The sequence below is a fragment of the Drosophila tropicalis genome, unplaced genomic scaffold (assembly GCF_018151085.1).
Source record: "Drosophila tropicalis isolate 14030-0801.00 unplaced genomic scaffold, ASM1815108v1 contig_878, whole genome shotgun sequence".
Taxonomy (NCBI): Eukaryota; Metazoa; Arthropoda; class Insecta; order Diptera; family Drosophilidae; genus Drosophila; species Drosophila tropicalis.
The window spans coordinates 113,706-132,956 of NW_027173374.1; the positions used below are offsets into that span (position 1 = coordinate 113,706).

At 37.8% G+C, this 19,251-nt stretch overlaps 4 protein-coding genes across 7 annotated transcripts; all 4 read right to left on the reverse strand.

Moving 5' to 3' along the window:
* Positions 1 to 267: 267 nt before the first annotated feature.
* NPFR (Neuropeptide F receptor) lies at positions 268 to 7,950 on the reverse strand. 4 transcript variants are annotated; one of them, XM_068300065.1, is made up of 7 exons: positions 7,655 to 7,944; positions 6,133 to 6,333; positions 3,001 to 3,442; positions 2,737 to 2,906; positions 1,933 to 2,506; positions 1,500 to 1,860; positions 268 to 1,039 (listed from the first exon to the last, which is right to left on the reverse strand). In XM_068300065.1, exons 2-7 carry the CDS (start codon positions 6,133 to 6,135, stop codon positions 1,024 to 1,026), a joined length of 1,566 nt encoding a protein of 521 aa, XP_068156166.1. In that variant the 5' UTR covers positions 6,136 to 6,333; positions 7,655 to 7,944; the 3' UTR covers positions 268 to 1,023. The 4 variants fall into 4 exon arrangements, with proteins under 4 accessions (XP_068156166.1, XP_068156164.1, XP_068156163.1 ...); XM_068300063.1 differs by having other exon boundaries at positions 1,500 to 2,506; positions 7,880 to 7,950; XM_068300062.1 differs by having other exon boundaries at positions 1,500 to 2,506.
* Positions 7,951 to 8,312: 362 nt separating this feature from the next.
* Positions 8,313 to 9,691, reverse strand: LOC137584878 (uncharacterized). The gene is made up of 2 exons (XM_068300464.1): positions 8,628 to 9,691; positions 8,313 to 8,562 (listed from the first exon to the last, which is right to left on the reverse strand). The coding sequence occupies exon 1, from the start codon at positions 9,665 to 9,667 to the stop codon at positions 8,975 to 8,977; it is 693 nt and encodes a 230-aa protein (XP_068156565.1). The 5' UTR covers positions 9,668 to 9,691; the 3' UTR covers positions 8,313 to 8,562; positions 8,628 to 8,974.
* Positions 9,692 to 11,324: 1,633 nt separating this feature from the next.
* Osi1 (Osiris 1) lies at positions 11,325 to 12,690 on the reverse strand. The gene is made up of 3 exons (XM_068301680.1): positions 12,279 to 12,690; positions 11,775 to 11,897; positions 11,325 to 11,716 (listed from the first exon to the last, which is right to left on the reverse strand). Exons 1-3 carry the CDS (start codon positions 12,688 to 12,690, stop codon positions 11,325 to 11,327), a joined length of 927 nt encoding a protein of 308 aa, XP_068157781.1.
* A 2,887-nt stretch (positions 12,691 to 15,577) lies between these two features.
* On the reverse strand, positions 15,578 to 18,118 carry LOC137584620 (uncharacterized). Its single transcript, XM_068300105.1, has 5 exons — positions 17,851 to 18,118; positions 17,430 to 17,786; positions 16,937 to 17,356; positions 16,722 to 16,874; positions 15,578 to 16,669 (listed from the first exon to the last, which is right to left on the reverse strand). The coding sequence occupies exons 1-5, from the start codon at positions 18,101 to 18,103 to the stop codon at positions 15,702 to 15,704; spliced, it is 2,151 nt and encodes a 716-aa protein (XP_068156206.1). The 5' UTR covers positions 18,104 to 18,118; the 3' UTR covers positions 15,578 to 15,701.
* Positions 18,119 to 19,251: the final 1,133 nt, after the last annotated feature.

A 19,251-nucleotide genomic window follows, 5' to 3' on the forward strand; every position in this document is an offset into this window, starting at 1 on the left:
GCTATAAAAGCTAAACACAAAAGCTTGGCCAAAGGTTAAAGTCTTGAGCGGTGTTAGCTAAACCTGGTCCACTTGCTCCACTTACTCAGACATATGAGAATTTCAGCCACCTAGAGTCGACCAGCTTACTTTTAGGACTTGGACTAATTGGTTTATGGGATCAATTTATTGATTCCATTATATGCGCAATACTTACCGGCATGAAAACGAAAATTAACTCAATTATGTTAAACATGTAGACGATGGTTTTTATTTGTGGTGGGGGTGGCGGGAGGAGTTAATATTATTCTCAGGTCTATAGAAGATTATACTTAAATTTTATGCTATTTATATACATTTAAATATTTTAATTTGAAACTCTTGTATTATATATTTACTTTTAAAGATAATTTAAGTGACATTTTATTCTGCTTAGACTATTTGAGATTTGAATGACCTGTATTTTGCACATCAATATTGGTGTATATAACATATTAAGTATGTAACTTAAATGCTAATCAAACACTTGAAATAATAGAATTTTTGGTTTACATAGGAACCTTGAGTTAAGGAACTAAATTCGAGTGTAAATAGTTTTTCAACTCTATCGGAAATGTACCGGAAATGTAATTGTGGGGCTCTTTCAATTAGATTTCAATTTCACAGTAGCCGATATTTTAATGAAAAACATGAAAATAAACAATGTTTAGACTTTGTCTTGAAGCACTGTGTACTTATATACTAAATATGCTAGTTATTGGAGCAACTTTGATACAATTTAGACATCTAATTAAGTACTTTCCTCTATGTGGCTCATTCGTTTAAACTTAAAATTAACTCAGCTTGGCTTCAAATCACTCGAAAAATATTTATTTTGTTTTAATTCTATGTCTGGGTTTTGTAATTTTAAATAGTAATTCTAATATTCAACTGCTCATTTTTGGGATGATGAGATTTTGTAGAGTGTTTGTGGCTCTTTGTGGTTGTTTCCTTTATGGTGAGCTGTTGAACGCAATTGAAGGACATTTGCAAATTTTTGAATTTTTAGTATTGTTCCAAACTGTAAATGCGCAAAAAAAAACACACACTCAAGTCATAATGAATGGCAGCAAGAACAAACGATTGTACAAAAATGCCAATAGAAAATCTCGAGTTGCCCAGGCAACTTGCCAATTGGCAACTACAAGTTCAAACAATATTCTACAAAATAAATGTCAAACGCATGCAATGGAACAGCAACTGCAACTGGATTTGTGATGCAATAATAAAAGGAAAAATAAAGGAGCAACAGCAGAGAACGTCACTCTATTGCAGTCACCGAACCTTGATGCATGCAAATCGAATCAACTTAAGGATGAAATGTTTCAAGACAAATACAAAAGACAAACTATAACAATGAAACACAAATGGCGCTAAGGACTTGGTTAAGGTTAGTTCTCGGAAAATGAGGTGGACAGGAGAAAGGAGTTTCATCTAGTCAACATATAGAAAAAGAAGGAGAATATACGACTGCATTTTACCGTGGCATTAGTTTAGATTGCTCTGTGGGTATGATTAAATCCATGGCTATTTCCGTGGGCATAGGATTCTCGGTTAGAGCCACCGACTCGGTCACCGCACTGCGCAATCTACTACCGCCATTTCGATGTCCTGTCACGAAATCGGTGGTGGCCATGCTGATGCCATTGATGCCATTCTCGCAATCACCATCGCCACCGCCGCCGCAACCGACGCAACAACCACAACCGCCACAAGCTCCAGGACCGCGCTTGGAGGCAGCAATCGCCTGGCAACTATGATCCAGTAGCTCGAGCTCTCCTTTGGACATATCGGCGCCGTGTTTGCGCCTCCGACGTGCCGCCACCGCCTGCATGTTGCTGCCTGTCGTTGGACCGGTAAGATCATCATTAGTGGAGAAAGTGCACTGACAAATTAGTTCTCGAAATTCTTTACGGAAGTTTTCGTTCAGCCATCCATAGAGCAGCGGATTGGAGCAGGCCGAGCTCATGCCAATCATGTGGCAAATTGCATAAATAACAAGCATATTCTGTGTGACGGCTCCGCGCTGCATATCAGCATACAAATTGAATATATTCAACGGCATCCACGAAACCCCAAAGATAATGGCAATACTGATCAGCAGGCATTTGGTGCGCTTCATCCGTCTGCCACGCTCCACTCGACGCTGTGCCGAACTCTGCACGGTGACGACGGTGATGCGGCTTCTCAACTTGTTGTAGATCCCGAAATAGGCCATAGATACAATCAGAATGGGCACCAGATACTGTACACACAGCGAGAAGATTGAATAGTAGAAACGGCCATTATTTATGGGCCAATCCTCAATACAGAATGTTATGCTCTCCTGTAGGCCAATCTGTTGCAACAGTTTTGGAGTCTCCGTACTGATTAGCTTCTTAAATATAAACATGGGCGTGGCAAGCAAAAGGGCCAGCAACCAGATGCAAACCAATATGGAGAATGCTCCAACGACTTGCAGGCTGTCTCGTGTGGGATATACAATGACCTGTAAACGATTGGGCATAGAAATTGGATAAGGATGAATAAGGGAAGGATAAACAAACAGAAAAACTTATAAGTAGGCACACTTATTTCTTCTTTGCATAATTGTCAAATATTTACTCAATCGATTGTTATTGTTATGTCTATTTAAGCATTATTATCCGGACCCGCTCATAACTCTGTCGATTAAATCCCCCCATTCACAAAACAAAATATATTTGCATGCTTACTAACCTGATATCTGTCGAAGGCTATTGCCGTTATGGATATGGTCGATACGAATATGCAAAGAGCCTGTAGCAGGCCAATCGTTCTGCAGAGTATTGAACATGACCCAAATGGCCAATACTTAAAGACAATCTCCACTAGGGTCAGCGGCATCGTCACCACGCATAATAGTAAATCTGTAACCGAAAACCAAAAGAGAAAAAACAAACCAAAATGGCCACCATAAGTGGCAAATGTGAAGAGAGAAAACTTTTTAATGACCTCACTTACCCGATGTGGCCAAATTGAGTATGAATAGATTGCGGGCTGTACGCATAATGGGCTTTCGAACCACTGCAATGACAACCAAAATATTGCCAACCGCTCCAAAGATAATGAGTACAATATACAGGCTGATTAGGATGTGAAACCAAGGATTATCTATGGCCCGATTCCTTAAGAAGCGTTCAATCAACACCGGGTCCAGGGTGGTTGTATTATATGTTGCATTGTAACTGCTCGCGTTGGCCATTGTTGAGTTCTCTATCATTTTGATGCTCGTGGCTTGGGTAACTGTAGCCACTTCCAGGTCCAAATAGTCAAATGCATTTCGTTCGCTAAGCAATTGAAAACTGTCACCATTGCTGCTGCTCTGCGAAAAATCACTCAGTTTGTCCTCCGAATTGGTATCGGGGAGTAATGGCGCAGTTTCCGTTTGATTCACAGTCACAATCTGCGAGAAAAATGGAAAAGAGTGGGCACACACACACACACATTAGATTCTATGTATGGCAGGGGAACCACACAAACCACGAAAATCAATCAAATAACTTCGAGTTCTCCTCCACATTGCGTGAGCCACCAACAATCATCATACAAGTATATGATTTATGAGACTGGCCTGACGCACGCGCCAATTCCACCTGCTTAAGCAAAAGGTTTATGGGCTTTGGGCCTCTATCCCGCTTGCCATTAATGTTTATAACCATCATATTCAGTTGGTTTGCCTTTTGGTGCCAGTAGGTGGCCAAGTACGAAAGTTCTAGCATAGTGTCTATGTTCATTTGACATGAATTGAAATTTTAACGCCATAATTGACCCTAAAAATAGCTAACCAAAAAAGCAAGGTCACAAGCAAAATATATAACCACGAGGTATAATCCTTAAACGAAAACAAACTAAAAACAAATATGTATGTTAATCGAATATTTCTTTTTCTTCTGTTTAATTATAACCTATTTGCTCTTTAGATTCTTGTTTCGTATAATTTTCTTTGTGGCATGTTTTGAATGGAAAGATTTTTCATAATTTTCTTACAGTTAATTGGAAGTCTTCAGGCCATAGGCAATGCTTTGCTTTCTTAATTATGCAGCATATTTTCATTGTCAGCTTCATGAATCTTATTAAGTCAGGATAAAGTAAATAATAATGCCATCGATGTTTTGCTAGGTAGAGAAAAGTTAATTTGGACTTTTGATATTAAAGTAAGATGCTTTAAGCTCAAACACACGGGCAGAAAAACAGACAGAGAACATTTTGATGCTCATTCAGGTTATAAATGACGACGTTTGCCAAAAATAATTGCGTAATTTTATGCACCAAAATGGATGCGCACTTGTCAGTGTCAATAAAAGCAAATGGCACAATGTGCCTGATGTGCTGATGGCTGTGTAAGATGCCACACAGTGTGTCTTCTACAGAGACCGCCTAAAAGTATACATTAAAATTGGCATCTGCGATAAATGAGGCGCTAATAAATCTTGCCAATTCAATCGTCATGAAAAAAGCAACTCTACTCTTCACCCATGGGAAATTAGGGCAAGGGAAAATGTATTAAAGCCATTTCTGTTGCATTTCCAGGATCCAAGGATACATATATAGTTTCCCACAAAACAAAGAAAACTTGGAACTTAAAAAACCCAATTTGAGGTTGGTCAAACAAAATTAATTGCCAAATATTTACACATCTGAGCTGAGTTTGTGGTTGCGTTTAAACAATTGAAAGTTTATTCATCTTAAATTTGTAAAGAGGTTCACCACACACTCAACACAAAACTTTTAAAGTCTTTCGCATTAATAAATAATAAAAAGTTTCTACGAAAAGGTCAAGCACAAAAGGGTCTATAGAGAGTTTTCATGTTCATCAATTTGTTGCCAAAGTGCAAATCTTAGGAATTATTGTTACGCTTGTCCGAGGTGTAAATTGAATTTTCATGTCCCTTGCAGCAAGCCATACAAATGTGATTTTATTATATTTTTTCTGCCGATACTTATACAGCTGCTTTCAATGCTTAGTTCGACAAACTTGATGACAACGAAAATTATGCAAAGTAACCATCAAGTCTCTGACAGTTGTCACAAAATTTGAATAATTTTTTAGAAAATGCCAGGAGCAGTAATAAAAGAGTATCCCATTCATCTTACTTATATTTTTTACATCAGCAGCTCAAAAAGGGAAGCCAAAATAATGTCTTTAAGGGTAGGCACACTCAACCAGTTCTAACCAACTGCTACTCAAGAGTAAACCAAAAGAGGCAAGCACCAATTTCCTGCCGGTAGTCTGACTCAGCTATTTTGATTGTGATTTATTTCAGCTAGCTGATCTATATATACCATATATGTAGTATATATGTATGGGTGGGTCCCTCTTGTAGACGGATGTTGATGTTTGGCCATCGTGTTTTTCTATTTTAAGATGAATTTTATTGCCCTTATTGTGCAATTTGTTGGCAAACAAATATTGCCGGCGTTTGCTGATAAATGTATCAATTTATATAGACGAACCTTTCTGTTGTCTGTGTGTGGGTGTATGTGTGTTGACCCTGGTTGTGGCAAGGATATTTACTTTATTAATTGGTGGCGATTTTACAAAAACTACATGAATGGAGAATGCTGCAGACTAATACATAAGCTAATATAAAGTGAATCCCTATAAAAATGTAATCAAAACATAAAAAATTCTTAAAGTTAAATTAGCTCCGTATGCACCATTATTACTTCCAGGAAATAAGGATTGGTATTCTCCATCAATGCAAAAAAAAAAAAAGTTTACAGGTAGATTTCATTTTATTGTAGTCTTGGTGTTATTTGAAAGATTTTCATTTTATAAAAGGGTTATTTATGGCATGCGGTGGCAGTTGTTGTTCTCTTTATTTCCTTTCTGGCAATGGTTGCAAACTTGGTAGGGGGGAGGACATTATAAATATATATGACTGCGGGGCCCCCTACTTCCAGCTGATAGATTGCCTTTTCAGGAATTGTATACAGAAGAAGAAGAAGGTTTAAACTCCAAAAGAGAAAACAAAAACTTTTTCGTTTAAAAAAAAAGAAAGTAATTTCGCAGCCATTTGACATCTGCCGAGCTTGTAATGGCTTCTTGAGCTAAGACGACGCTTTAAGTATTTATATTGCAATTACACTCACCATGCTGCCTGGCACGTATTGCCTTTTCACTGTGTATGTAGTAGTATGCTTTTTTTCTCCTTACTCCTTGTTTTCTTTATATTTGTTTGTCTGCCAGTGACACCCTTTATAAAGTAGTTGCTTCTTTTATTAGAATCTGTTTAGCTGTGCATGGTTATTTAGTATGCAACTTGACAAGAAGTTCTCTGTTGCTGACATGATCTGTAAATGGTCACATTAAAGATGCATTTTAATTTTCTTTTTGCTCTGAATATTTAAACAACACACGACGTTGAAAATCACAGAGTTCGATGACGCAATTTCTTTTTACCCGAGGATAAAACGCACTCATTTACCCTACCATATGGCCCAGGGACTTGTTAATTTTCCAGTCAAATCAACTTAATTAAAATATTTCACTTTATATGTATGTTATTGCACTTTGCAAGGGCAGAAACTTTATAAGCTCGAGGCAAAATTTAAGAAAATTGCATTCAAAGAGCCGACAAAGCAAACCAAACTTATGCACAAAATTGAACGAACAGAAACTTTTAACCAACCAAAAGCCGTTGCATTGCAGCAGGGCAAAATTTTCGGTTGAAGCATATTTTTAGCCTTTGGTATGCAAAACTTTTGCATCTAAATTATCCAACTATATAGACTTCTTCGTTAGTTTGCTATTCGTTTTGAATCTTCAAATAAACAGATATTAAGATGGAATTCACATTAATTTTTTTATTGTAAAAAATTCCTTGAATCTACCTTGATTGATTTTTGTTAACAATTAATGATTAGAACTTTTGTTGGATTGCTTATCAAACATTAAGAATTCCATTTTAGGGGAAAAAAATCAATTATATATAATTATTTTCCATCCATTCAGGTGGTCATTAAGTTAATTGCTTTCAGTTCATACTTAAATTGCAATAGAAAAATGGTTCGTGTCCAAAAAATTTCACAAAATTGGTTTTCTTTTTTTTCTCTCGCTCTCGTAGTTTGCCCTTTTTACTCATTTTCTTTGATGTGCATTTGAAATACATTTTCCATTCAATTCAGTGAACTGAACTAAACTGAATTACAACTTCCTGCGTAATGTTTTTTGTTCATTGCTTCTTTGCCATCATTATCTTTGGTATATTTAGTCACATTAATCCAGAATCTATTTCTTTTTTGAGTGCCACGTCACATTGCATTAGATTGGAAAAGTTGTTTGGTTCTACACGGAAATTGTTACGATTATATAGATAGAAACCTTTTCCTCTTTGATTATCTTGCAAACATAGTAGCAGTCAATTGCAATTTAGATGTAAAAAAACAAAAATAATCATAATAAAAACAGAAACAGCGTCCGGCAAGTTATTGGTTGAATTTCCGCGGCCCCGATTTTTTTGTTTTGAGGGAGACGAGACGAGATAAAAACATTTACCGACCGGTGCCGCTCGTGGTTTCTTAGTAATTTTCACGCCTTTAGCATTTTAATGGCGGCACATCACTTGCCAAAAACAATACACAATTCGTTTTCCACACTTTGATGGGGGCATACCTTTGGTTTTTTATCGAGATTCCCTCATTAGTTTGCTGTACGCGGAATAATTTTGAATAATATTTTCTACAATATTGAATCAATTGTTATTATTCACAGATTTTTATAACTTTGCCAATGTTTAATTTAAGTTTTGTTGATCTCCGATAACCACACGCGTACACCGTCAGCGACCATCTGTTGGCTTTCGATGTGAAGCCCTTGCTTATATAGCCTTGTTCCTACCACCAATGAGGAGGATACTCGGCGATGATTACCACCGATGAGACGTTGCTGCGTTGGAGCGAAGGTTGCGTATACGCCGCGTCAGCCACAAGTTACAACTGAACGAGTCGCGCATCGACAACTGGCAAAAGGCAAATGCTTTCAGTTTTGTTATGGCCCACCAGCTGGGCCGAGCTTTCTTATCAGTGAAGTTAGGGGTTGAAGTGGGCCGCAAAAGCTTTGCACAGTGGGCTGATAAATATGCTAAATGGCATGAAAACTAAAAGGCATCTTTGAAGATCTTCTTATCGTGTTGCTTCTTATCATGGTTATGCAAACAATTTGATGTAGTTGTTAATGAAATTTTATGGCCCATGAACAAACAGAATAGCTAATTGCATAAGCAGAGAAAAATAACAAATTTCTTGTTGTCTTATGTCTAAAATAATGTAAATTTATATATTTGAAAATCTTTAAAGCTTTATTAATAGTTGATGAGTGTTTTCTTTATTGCTGATCAAGCAATCCTTTGGCATCGTATATTGAAAGCAGTTTAGCCACCATATCCTGCACTCTTTCACTCTCATACATTGAATCCTGGAAACGTATAGCCTTCGGTGTTTCATCATATAGACACATAAAGTCTGGTTCCTCTTTGCCTTGGTATATCATCAATGGTTGAAACACTGTAGAGATCAGCACAGCTAAAGAAAAGGCATAAGTCTTATAAATTTTCAATCAAAACAAAATTGCTTTTAGTGAAACTTACCCATAAAACGACGTCGCTCGAACTGTAGATGATATTCATGTAAACTAGGTAAAGCGCCTTCATAATTGAGTATCTGCAAATTCTCTTTCAAGGCGTAGTAATGGTGTTGAATCAATTCAGCTTGTCGACTAAGTACATCCTCTTGCAGGGATGTGCTAAAAAAGTAATGCAAATCGACCAGCGGAGAAGTCCAAGTACTGAATTGAAAATCGATGGGCAAACAAGTAGAGGGTTTGCCTTTGTCATCATATTTAAACATCACATTTGTTGTCCAACAATCTCCATGGGCTAAGGTCTGGAAATCATTCTCATCGACATCGTACGATCGAGCAGCGTATTCCATTATATTATCCAAAAGCTGCTCCATTTTGTTGTAGTAGCGAGAATTCAGTTTTGGCTGAGACTTTACATACCGCAACAGTCCTTTGTAGAGTATGGAAAAAAAGCTTTTTGTAGCCGGTGACACCGCGTGAAAAGAATCCTGTAGAGAAGTTCCCATCCAGGACTTCTGGATACCGCTGCTTAAGCACTGTGGATGCTGCATGAAATTTCGCAAGCATTTCCAGTGTAAGTTTTGTATGCTCCAGATCCATTTGCTTGATTCGATCGGTATTGGTGTACTTGAGTGGCGACAAATCCTCAAGCAACATTATGCACAGTTCCCGATCAACGCATACGGCATCAGCGTGCAATTTCTCAGTTAGACCAACTTCCTTAAGTAGTTCCGCCATTTTTGGCAGCACAAACTCATACATATCCATTTCGCGTGTATACACATTGTATTCCGCAAAGAGTTTCGCCTGTGGAGCATCAGTTGGACATGCCTCCTTTAGTACATAAGTCTTCTTCTGCAGACCACCATTTCCATCGGTAAATTCAACATGGACACGTGTCATTACACCAACATAATTCTCACCCTTTGCTGTTGCTGCGTTTGAGCAAAGCTTAAGGATCTGCAGTTTGTCATCTTGGTAAAAGGATCTCAGCTTGGGCTGGAGATAGGATTTTGTTAACCAAGCGGGCAATGCCGTTTCTTGCATATCGTATGATGTTTAGATGCTGACTGATTTGGAGACAACTGACTGCCAAATGTCTGGCTAATGGTTTATATTATGACGAAACGGAGGAGATGTTATCATTCTTAACTATACTACTTAGCCGAGATAAGGTAAACTCATACGTAACGCAATGCCAAGTAAAGCGTGTCGCGAATTCTTAATTGCCAATTGTAAATCTGTGGGCCACGTAGTTCCCACTGTTCATCTGTATGCTGTTAGAATGATGTTCTCCGGGTTGCATTAAAAAAGACGATTTGTCGACATGACGGAGCAAATTTCATCTCATCATCCGTAACGTCATGAAACAAAGGCTTTGTAAAAATGCTTTATCATTTAGCAAGCACGATATTAGAGATTCTATTATTATTGTTTGATATCTAGATTTTACACCCGTCTCCTTACACCGGGCTTCAAACCATTATAAATAAAGATTCTAGAAGACAACAATTTCGTTCTGAAAGGCAATAAGGTGAAGCTGTTAAATTTTTTAATGCATGGAATGATTTCTTGTGCAGTTGGATGTTTCTGGCGATTATATGGGAGATTATGTTTGATAATGTTTTGACTCAAAGTTGAGCTGATCTTAATCTTGAATATGATATGAATTATATGCTACGACTTGCTCATAAAACATGGTTAATTGATTGTCGAATAAAGTATAAATATATTTACATAAATAAACTGACAGTCTTCGTTGCCCAATTATAATTTTGTAGCTGAAAAACCTGTCGCCTCTGCAGCATCTCTCTTTGCGGCTTGAAAATCGCCAGAGATAGCCCACCAAATGGAGAAACAAATGTAAGAGAAAGTTTATGATCAATTTAAAGACAAGGTCGTGAATCTTTTGTCTCATCATAATGAATCCTTCTTTAGTACATTTAGCAGTCAAGCTAGCATGAGAACAGCTGGTGGAATCATAAATTTAGCGCCTGCCAATATTTTTTAACCCATTGCTGTTAGGGGTTGGAGCAGATGAAGTCGACTCACTTATGGCCTTATCATATAGTGGTGGCAGCGTACCCATAAATGCATGCAAACAAGAATGAATATTTGTAGTTAGTTTTACTATATGTCTAAATCATATTTGCCTTATTAAATCATTTACATGTGTTGGCAGCAGAGATAACAGCCGTTTAGCTTGAATTTTAGCGGCTTAAATGATATTACCAAACCGAATATGTAGATATTATCGTACCTATATATCTTACTTCTGTATATGTATGTATATTCGATATAAACATATTGTTGCTTATGAGTAAGCTATACGTAGATCGCTATATAAACAATTTGTGTTCTTTCTTTTGGTGCGTTCTATAAACAAAAGCATGCCACTGATAAGGCGCTAGCAAACATTGGGGGCCAACAATGGGGCTTGCGCCAGTTGGGGTTTGTTTTTTTTTCTTTTTTGGTATAAACAAATCTTTCTGGCCATAAGTAGATACATGTATGAAATACACACAAATTGTGTATTATTGATTGCCGTGTAAGGGGGAAGAATGTAGTTGGTAGAGAGTATTCACATGCATATAAATAATAATTTATTAGCCATACAATTAAATTACTCTAACTAATTAAAGCAAGACAATAAAAAAATAACTTGTTAAGATGGTACTAGGCACAAATTCTATTAAAATTTCCTCTATTGCAATCGTTTTGTGATGGTGTCCAAATAATTGTAGCCAGTATAAGCCTTACTCGTGGCCCAGTCCTTGCTGTAGCCGTTGGCATTGATTTCATGGGGACCAGAACTGTAAGGAGTATACGAGTTGCTTCCCAAGAATTGTGAATAGTCCGAGGGATCAGAGTCGTAGACATGGGAATGCGTTTGCACCAAATGCGGATGTATCTTGCAGAGAGTTTTGAACTTTAAATAATGTATAAGCCAACCCACACCGCCAACTAGTAGAGCATTCATGCCAAGAACTCCAAAGAGCAACGAGACTAGAGTCATCTTTAAGTGGGCAATTTTCATTAGAATAATCAGAGGCAGAATGATGAGCCACTTCTTCTTCTTGCGCGCGCCACGTGACTCTGAATGAGATGAGAAGATTATTCAATGTCAATTCCGAATCGCCCGTATTCGACTTACCCGACTCGTCCATGACACGGGCTCCTGTTTCACTCGATATGGCCAACTGGAGGCCATGATTGCGTCCGAAAGTCTCCATGGCACGCTTAAGGAACTTATATATGCGTGTCAGTTCGCTGTCACCTGCGAGATAAATGCAAGTAAAGTGCGTAATTAGTTTCTGTGAAAAATCGTCATCATTTGTTTATTGTTTGTACAAGGAAATGAACCGCATTTCCAATGAATTCCAAAATTTAATTAATTAACACGCGCGATAAACAACCGGAAGGGTTTATCAGCACGCTCTATAGCCGCCGCACGGTGCTGTCTAAACAAAAACCGATAAACTCAATTATATGTATATATGGCTAATACCAATCTCTCGGATTGGTGTTGAATTCTATGATCATTTGAATACCCCAAAGCAGCCTCAAGCTGCTGCAATTATTAATTGACGTTGCTGCTGACCACCAAGCAAACAACTTTCCTTCTTTATATTTTATTTTCTTTTTTTCTTGGACCCACCTTCGAGGCTCTTGGCATCGTTAAAGACAACAATATCATCGGCAGGCTCCCCCAGCTGAACAAGCCTGAGCAGGCGATGTTTATCCTCATTCATTTCACGTCCATACTCATTGGGAAAGAAACCCATGCTGTTGGTGGCCAGTTTCCAGATGAGTTTCGATGCCTTGTATTTGATACAGGATACTAAATTTCTCGTATCAAAGCATTGCCTTTGATTCCGAGCTATATAGACATCATTGTGCGTTACCAAAGAGCCTCTAGCTCGTCCCGTAAATGGGGATTTGGTTTGAGAGTCCGTTTTAATTGGCCTAATTGTGGTTTGCGTTTGTGCCTGCTGTTCCTCAGTTGCACTGCTGTAGTGGAGTAGTAGGAGTAGCAATACAGCTGCCACCAACATGCGACACATTAACATGGTTATCTTAGGAACACAAAAAACACAGAGAAAACAAAAACAAAAGTGCGACACTTGTGGCAGCCTGCAACACCGCGCGGCTGGCTGGGCGAAATACAAATGGCAATCAACAGGCAGTTGGCTACTCCTTTTATCATAAAGTGGCAAACCACAAGCCGAAGCCAACTAACGAGTTGCATCTCGTCTTTGACTTCGACTCGTCTAATTCCAATTCATGCAGCTTGCACCGGAATTGCAATTCCTGCTGCCGATCTTTGTGGTGGATGCCAGCGCCAATGCCAATGCCAATGCCACCAAAAACTTTCTGGGTCAGAGTGGGAGAGGAGAAGTCGAAGACAGAGGCAAAGAAAATTGAATCGCATAGCGTTGCTGTTGTCTGGATTATGAAGCCAGCGGGCCAATTGACCGATAGACCGCCTTACCGCTGCGTGTGACTGAAAGCAAAAGCCACAAACGAAAGTGAATCCCCATACAGCTGCCATGATTGTGATAATATATATCTGTATCTGAATCTGATGGATATGTTGTTACAATTAAATCAGCCTGGCGCCAACCCATGAGACAAGAGACAATGAATGAACCGACAACCGATGCCACCGAGCTAGAGGCAGTGACTCTTGTAAATGATACCAATCAGAATAAGTGCGAAGGCATTTATGTGAGCTTAATCTGTGGCTAGTGAATGTGTGGATATTAAACCAACAGATAGATAGCTACTCGTGTATATACATAGAGAAAGAGAGATAGATAGGGGGTGAGGAGAGGCCCCACATGTATTGTCTATACAATTTACATATTTTTACGCAAAAAAGAAATAAAACTTTGAGTTGAATTGTTGCGAATTATTGTCTTGCTCCTGTGCTCGTTTGTGTATACCTACATACATATATACATATATCTACGCGATCGTCTTAATTACAATGCCAGAGACGTTGCACGCGAAAGTTGTTGTTGGTGTTGTTGTTGTTGGTGCTCCTGTTGTGCCACCGAGTTGCCTCTGTTGCATTATTGACTAGTGAAAGTAACAATTGGTTCAGTTTGTCGGCTAAACATTTAGTTTTTTTGCTTTGCTACTCAACTGATGAATTCTTGACCATTGTTGATCGTTGGCATACAAGATGATTAAATTGATTAGCTTCGATTTGCAATACAAACTTAATTAGCATTAGGTAATGGCATTTGACTAACGTAAGCCAATATACGCCTACATAAGATCAAGTTCATTCTAGTTTTTAGCTATTTAGAGCAACAGACTCTTCGGCAGGTGTGTGTAGAAAGTTTAATTTGACCAACAATTGCCAGCAAAACATTATTTTTAAGCAAGAGCCACAAAAAATATTTAACCGCAAGAAACTCGACCGAAATCTCGGCTAACAATGTCTAATGATTGGCAGCCTGCATTCAAGTCGATTTTTGATGAACGCATATTAAATCACGAAGCGCACGCGAACGTGCTACCATTTAGACGGTTTTCATATGCCAGAGACCGCCAAAAGACAATTGAAGATCAATACAAAAATAGAAAAAAGAAAAGAGATAGAGTAAGACTCCAGAGAGCTGAGAAAGGATAATATTAATTTGATAAGGTCGAGAGTAATTAAAACAACTAAAGTGAGGAGCAGGATTGATGACAAAATTTCTTGAACTGTCAGCCGGATGGACAGTCTAATGACCATTGGCTAACTACACTTGGCCATCAGCGACAGTTACACTATAAAAAAAAAATTGTTATAGTCTGTAACGCGTGACAGTGAAATTTCCGTTCAGGTGCATCGCAGGTTAAACAACCTGAGTTCAAGTTTACTTTCAAACTCAGCAAAACGCTTTATGCTAAAATTTTAATGTTTAAGCTAATATAAAAAACCAAAAACTATTGAGCAATTGATATCGGATGTGCATGTTGATAGCACATAGAAGCCAAAACTTAATCAATGTCTTTCGGACTTTCACCTAAAATGATTTCCAAAATTGATTTAAAGAAATTGCTGAAAATTCATCTAAAAGAAATGCAAGAATATTCCAAGACTATAATTTAACTAAAGAGTGTGAAGATTGCCAATGAAAATTATGCATATGTGTGTGTGCATTAGGTAATTTCAGCCAAAAGAAGAAAGAATGAAATTGATTTTAATCAATATTATTGTAATTTATTAAAATGGGAGAAAGATTTATTTTAAATGTATATAGTTGCGGCAATTGAAATCCGTTCAAGTTTTATATTGGGAAGAAAGTTGTTACGAAGATGCAATACTAAATCTCAAAAAAGGAGAAAGCTAACTAAACATAATCCTTTCACATATCCATGATATGTGTCACAGTCTTGAGCAATGAGTGGATAAATGGGGCAACTCATCGCTTTGAATTATAAATATCGGAAAATTAATTTATCTGACATGCCTTTATATCAGGAATTCCAAATATCTATGTGCGGGTTGTTTTAATCAATAAATGTGTTTTTCTGTCGCTTAAAATGATCGTTTAAATGGAAAGAGTTGGAAAAATTATGTCTTCCTTTTTGAATACAAAACAAATTGATGTTTTCTTGCCTAATATGAGGAAAACATTTTTTCACAGAAACATTGCCTCTAAAGTATTTCGAGTTTCAAAAACCTTTAAGGACAATATTCTCGATACTCAAAAGCATAATTTAAATATAGTTCAAATATATAGACAATGTAATAAATTTTTTATGATGCTATTTAAATTTCAACTTAAACCGCTTCAAAGCAAATATCAACTGTAGATGTAGCTTTCATATGGCGATGAGTAGGCTAAGCACATACACATTTGAGAACAACAAGTGTTGCTACTATTCAACAGCTGGCGCCAAAAGCTAGCAGCGCCATCTACAAGTCATGAAATGTTTGTGGAATTCAAATAGTTGTGATTTTTTTTTACCATTTACCTCATAAGCTTTATTAATAATTAACTTAACTTAGTGGATGTTTACCCCATTTTACTAACTACTAGTTCCCCAGCTTACTTACTATTTATTATTTCAAATACCATGATTATAATACAACATTTTGTCTACTTCTGGCTCGCAAGAGGCGCATAATTAATGAATTCTTATCCAGTCCGTAAATGGAGGTCTGTCCACTTCTTGGGGACGCTGGTGGCTCCTCCGCCATGTAATCATCGCTGTTTGTTGGAACTTTTGTTGTGGAATCTTCGATAGGTGCATCCGTAGAGGTAGTAGTCGTTGGCTCTGTTGAGGTGGACAATATGCCAGAAGCTGTTGTCATCTCTTCTGGAGCTATGGTTGTAGCTTGGGTGGCTTCTTCTGTTGTCGTGGTTGTAGTATCCAAAGACGTTGTTGGAGGGACAGGAAAAGGTGTGGTTGTTTTTGGCTTACTTGTTGTTAATACTCTCCTTGGTGTTTTTGTTGTTGCTGTTGTTGGGCGCAGCAACTCTTCATTCATCACATCAAACATTTTAGAATCAATATTAGCCAGATTGAGTAGTTCATTCATATTAATTGGCAGTTGAGTGGTTGTAATTTCGGGAAGGACCGTTGTTAGTTCCATATTGTTGATTGGATAATAATAATATTGCTTCTCACTCTGCGATTTTGCAAAACTTGCTGGTTTCTTATTGAACATGCTCTTGACATTATCAAGAGTTTGCTGAATCAGCCAATTGTCATTCGATGACCACATTTTTGATACCTCAGTTGAGTGGTCATACAAAGAATTCTGATAGCCCTCGAAACTTGACAAATCTATTTTGCGTATCTTGCGATTATTAATATCTGTTAATTTGGAAATTTTCTTCAACTTTTTACGAGGCAGAGCATTTCTTTTTGTAGGTGCTGCTGTTGTTGTTAATTTTCTTCTGCGGAACATTAATTTTGTGGTACCAGTTGGCTGATCCTTTGATGTGTATAGAACTTTTGGTATAAGCGAGGATTGACGTGAGGATTCTGTGGGCAAGCCCTTTGAAATTTCGTCACATTCTGAATCTTTTATGATCTTCCAAGCTGTAAGAATTGGTTAGTCGTACGTCTTTATAAGCTATTAGTGATTACTTACAACTATTTGGATCCTTGCAGCGAACGCGTTCTAAATAGCATTTATTGATGATTGTATAGTTGATTCCATTGCGATTGGCACAAATCGGGCTGTAGATATTTGGGCAAGGAGCATCACAGTGTCTACATGAGCCCTCATGCAAAATTGTCCAAGCTGCGGGAAAAACGTGGGGGAAATTACAAACCACTACAAAAAACCAAACAAATAGTTTTTACCATTGCCCACTGTCTGGCTAAACTCCATCAGCGAACAAACATTGGAAAAAGTTCGGCTCTCGCCATTGAAACTGCCGCAGACTGGTTCATTGCTAAAGACACAGGGTTTCGCTTGACTTTTGGCTTGGGATTTGGTTCTGATTTTGGGCTGTGACATCACAATGGGTTTGCGGGCTGGTAGTGAGTAACTTTTCACCATGGTCCCCGTATTGCTGATGAACTGGGTATGGAATGTCGATGGTGCAAAGATTTCCACTGCATCCTCGGCTATCTGAAAGTCTTCCACTTGATTACGCTTTTTGTGGCTACGCTTGGTGCGGTCCGAGTCCTCTTTTGGTTTGGCCTTTGGCTTGTATTTGCGGTTGTGTTTCATTTTGGTGCTATCCTCACCGCATAAACCTTCCGAAACAATACGCCAGTCTGCGAGAGATAAATATTTTTCAGGATTATTAGCATACATTAGCTTGGAGTAGAAATTTCAATCACTTCTTACTTCTTTGGGTTTTGATATTTTCCGCATTGACCAGACATTCATTGGAGAATGTTGATTTCACGCCAGCGTAAGTGGCGCACACCGGACGATAGATATTTGTGCAGGGCACTGGACGAGAACGTTTACGTTCACCCACCAAGACAGTGTGTTGAGCCACCTCAGTGTTTTTGGTGGGGCAAACATCCCACTTATATACCAGCCAATCGGATTTGGTCGTGCATGAAGCTCGTGCCATTTCACAACGATTCTTGAAGGTCTTACGCTCTGCTGTATTGACACTTACACCGCAAACTGGTCGAAACTCTTTCTCGCATTCAAAATCACATCCAGGTATACAGTATTGCAGAGCCACATCAACTGAAAGTCACACACACAAATAATTAATTGCATCTATTAAGATTTTAATCTAATCTCTACTTACACAGAGGTCCACCAATTAGATTTTCATTCTGAGCCTTCCTTAAATCACATTCGTTTTTGAATAACAAATACTCGTCATTACCCCGGGCGCATACGGGAGCATTGTCATTGGAACAAAGCATTGCGCCGTGATCCAGGGCATTAACTACTGTTAATAACAATAGATATGCTAACAAGATAATGGAGAAAACTCGTCTTCCAGCCATGTTGCTGCCCTTAACAATAATCGAAACTAACTGCAACTTGAGATGCATCTTGCTCTTTTATACACACATTACCGTCGACGCACGCGCTTCATCGCATCGCATTGATATAGCCAGATACCAGCCAGATATTATCGGGCATTCGAAATTCTGATGACAGCGAAATAAACGCGATAAACACGACCCAATGAAACTAAAGTCTCAAGTATTTAAATGCCTCCATAGATCAAATAATAGTAGTAGTAAAGCGGAATGCAGACGATGGCTCGATATGTGCATAGGCATGTCGAATTTTTGGCATTCTATTAATAGATAATGTAGGTCAGTTTTCCTCAATTAGATGCAAATCTTTATTGTGACTTTTTTCATTTTGGTTTTTTTTTTTTTTTTGGCTCGTGGATGGACAGTTTGTCGGTTTGAAGAGCTACGTGATATTTGGTTGATTTAGCCAAAAGCCATCGACAAGAGATAAGCCAAACTTTTGCATTTGCATTGATTGTGCGGTTGTTGTTTTTTTCAAAACTCTTTCTTTTTTTTTTGTGTGCACAAATTGTAGAAAACTCTATGTATGTCTTTTCCGCAGTTCACAAATGTCTGATAGCAAAAATTTCTACCAAGAAAATGTTAATTCCAAAACATAGAAAAATAGATAGTTGAATGCTGAATGAATTTGTTGTTTCAATTATCATGTACATTTGTTCGATAAGCTTTTCATTCAACCAAAAAAATAAACATAAACAAAAAATATAAAGTTATCTATGAATTTACTGAGATGAGATATATGTATTTTGTATCTTAAATCTTGTAGTTATTTATCTAAAGGCTTTGCAGTTAAACAATATCTTTTATCAAGCCGAAAATTAATTAAACATGAATATCGGATGATATGCGATATTGAATTATTTCATAATTCATTACCAAATAGAAGAAGAGTCCTCTGAAAGTAGATTGAGGCTATTTATACATTTTACAGTTTCATCAATTCAAACTCAAGTTGCAAATAGTCAATGACCAATGGATCTAAACATAGATCTAAGTTCATATTCATAACAGAGAATTTTAAATTAGCCTTGAAAATTAGTTAATTATGGCTGAGCTTAACCAATTTGATAGTTTAACTGTTTTCTAACGCTTGCCAAACGAAACTCTAATGTAGCCAAATGAATCCACCATGTTCTAATCGTAAACATAACGTGTCC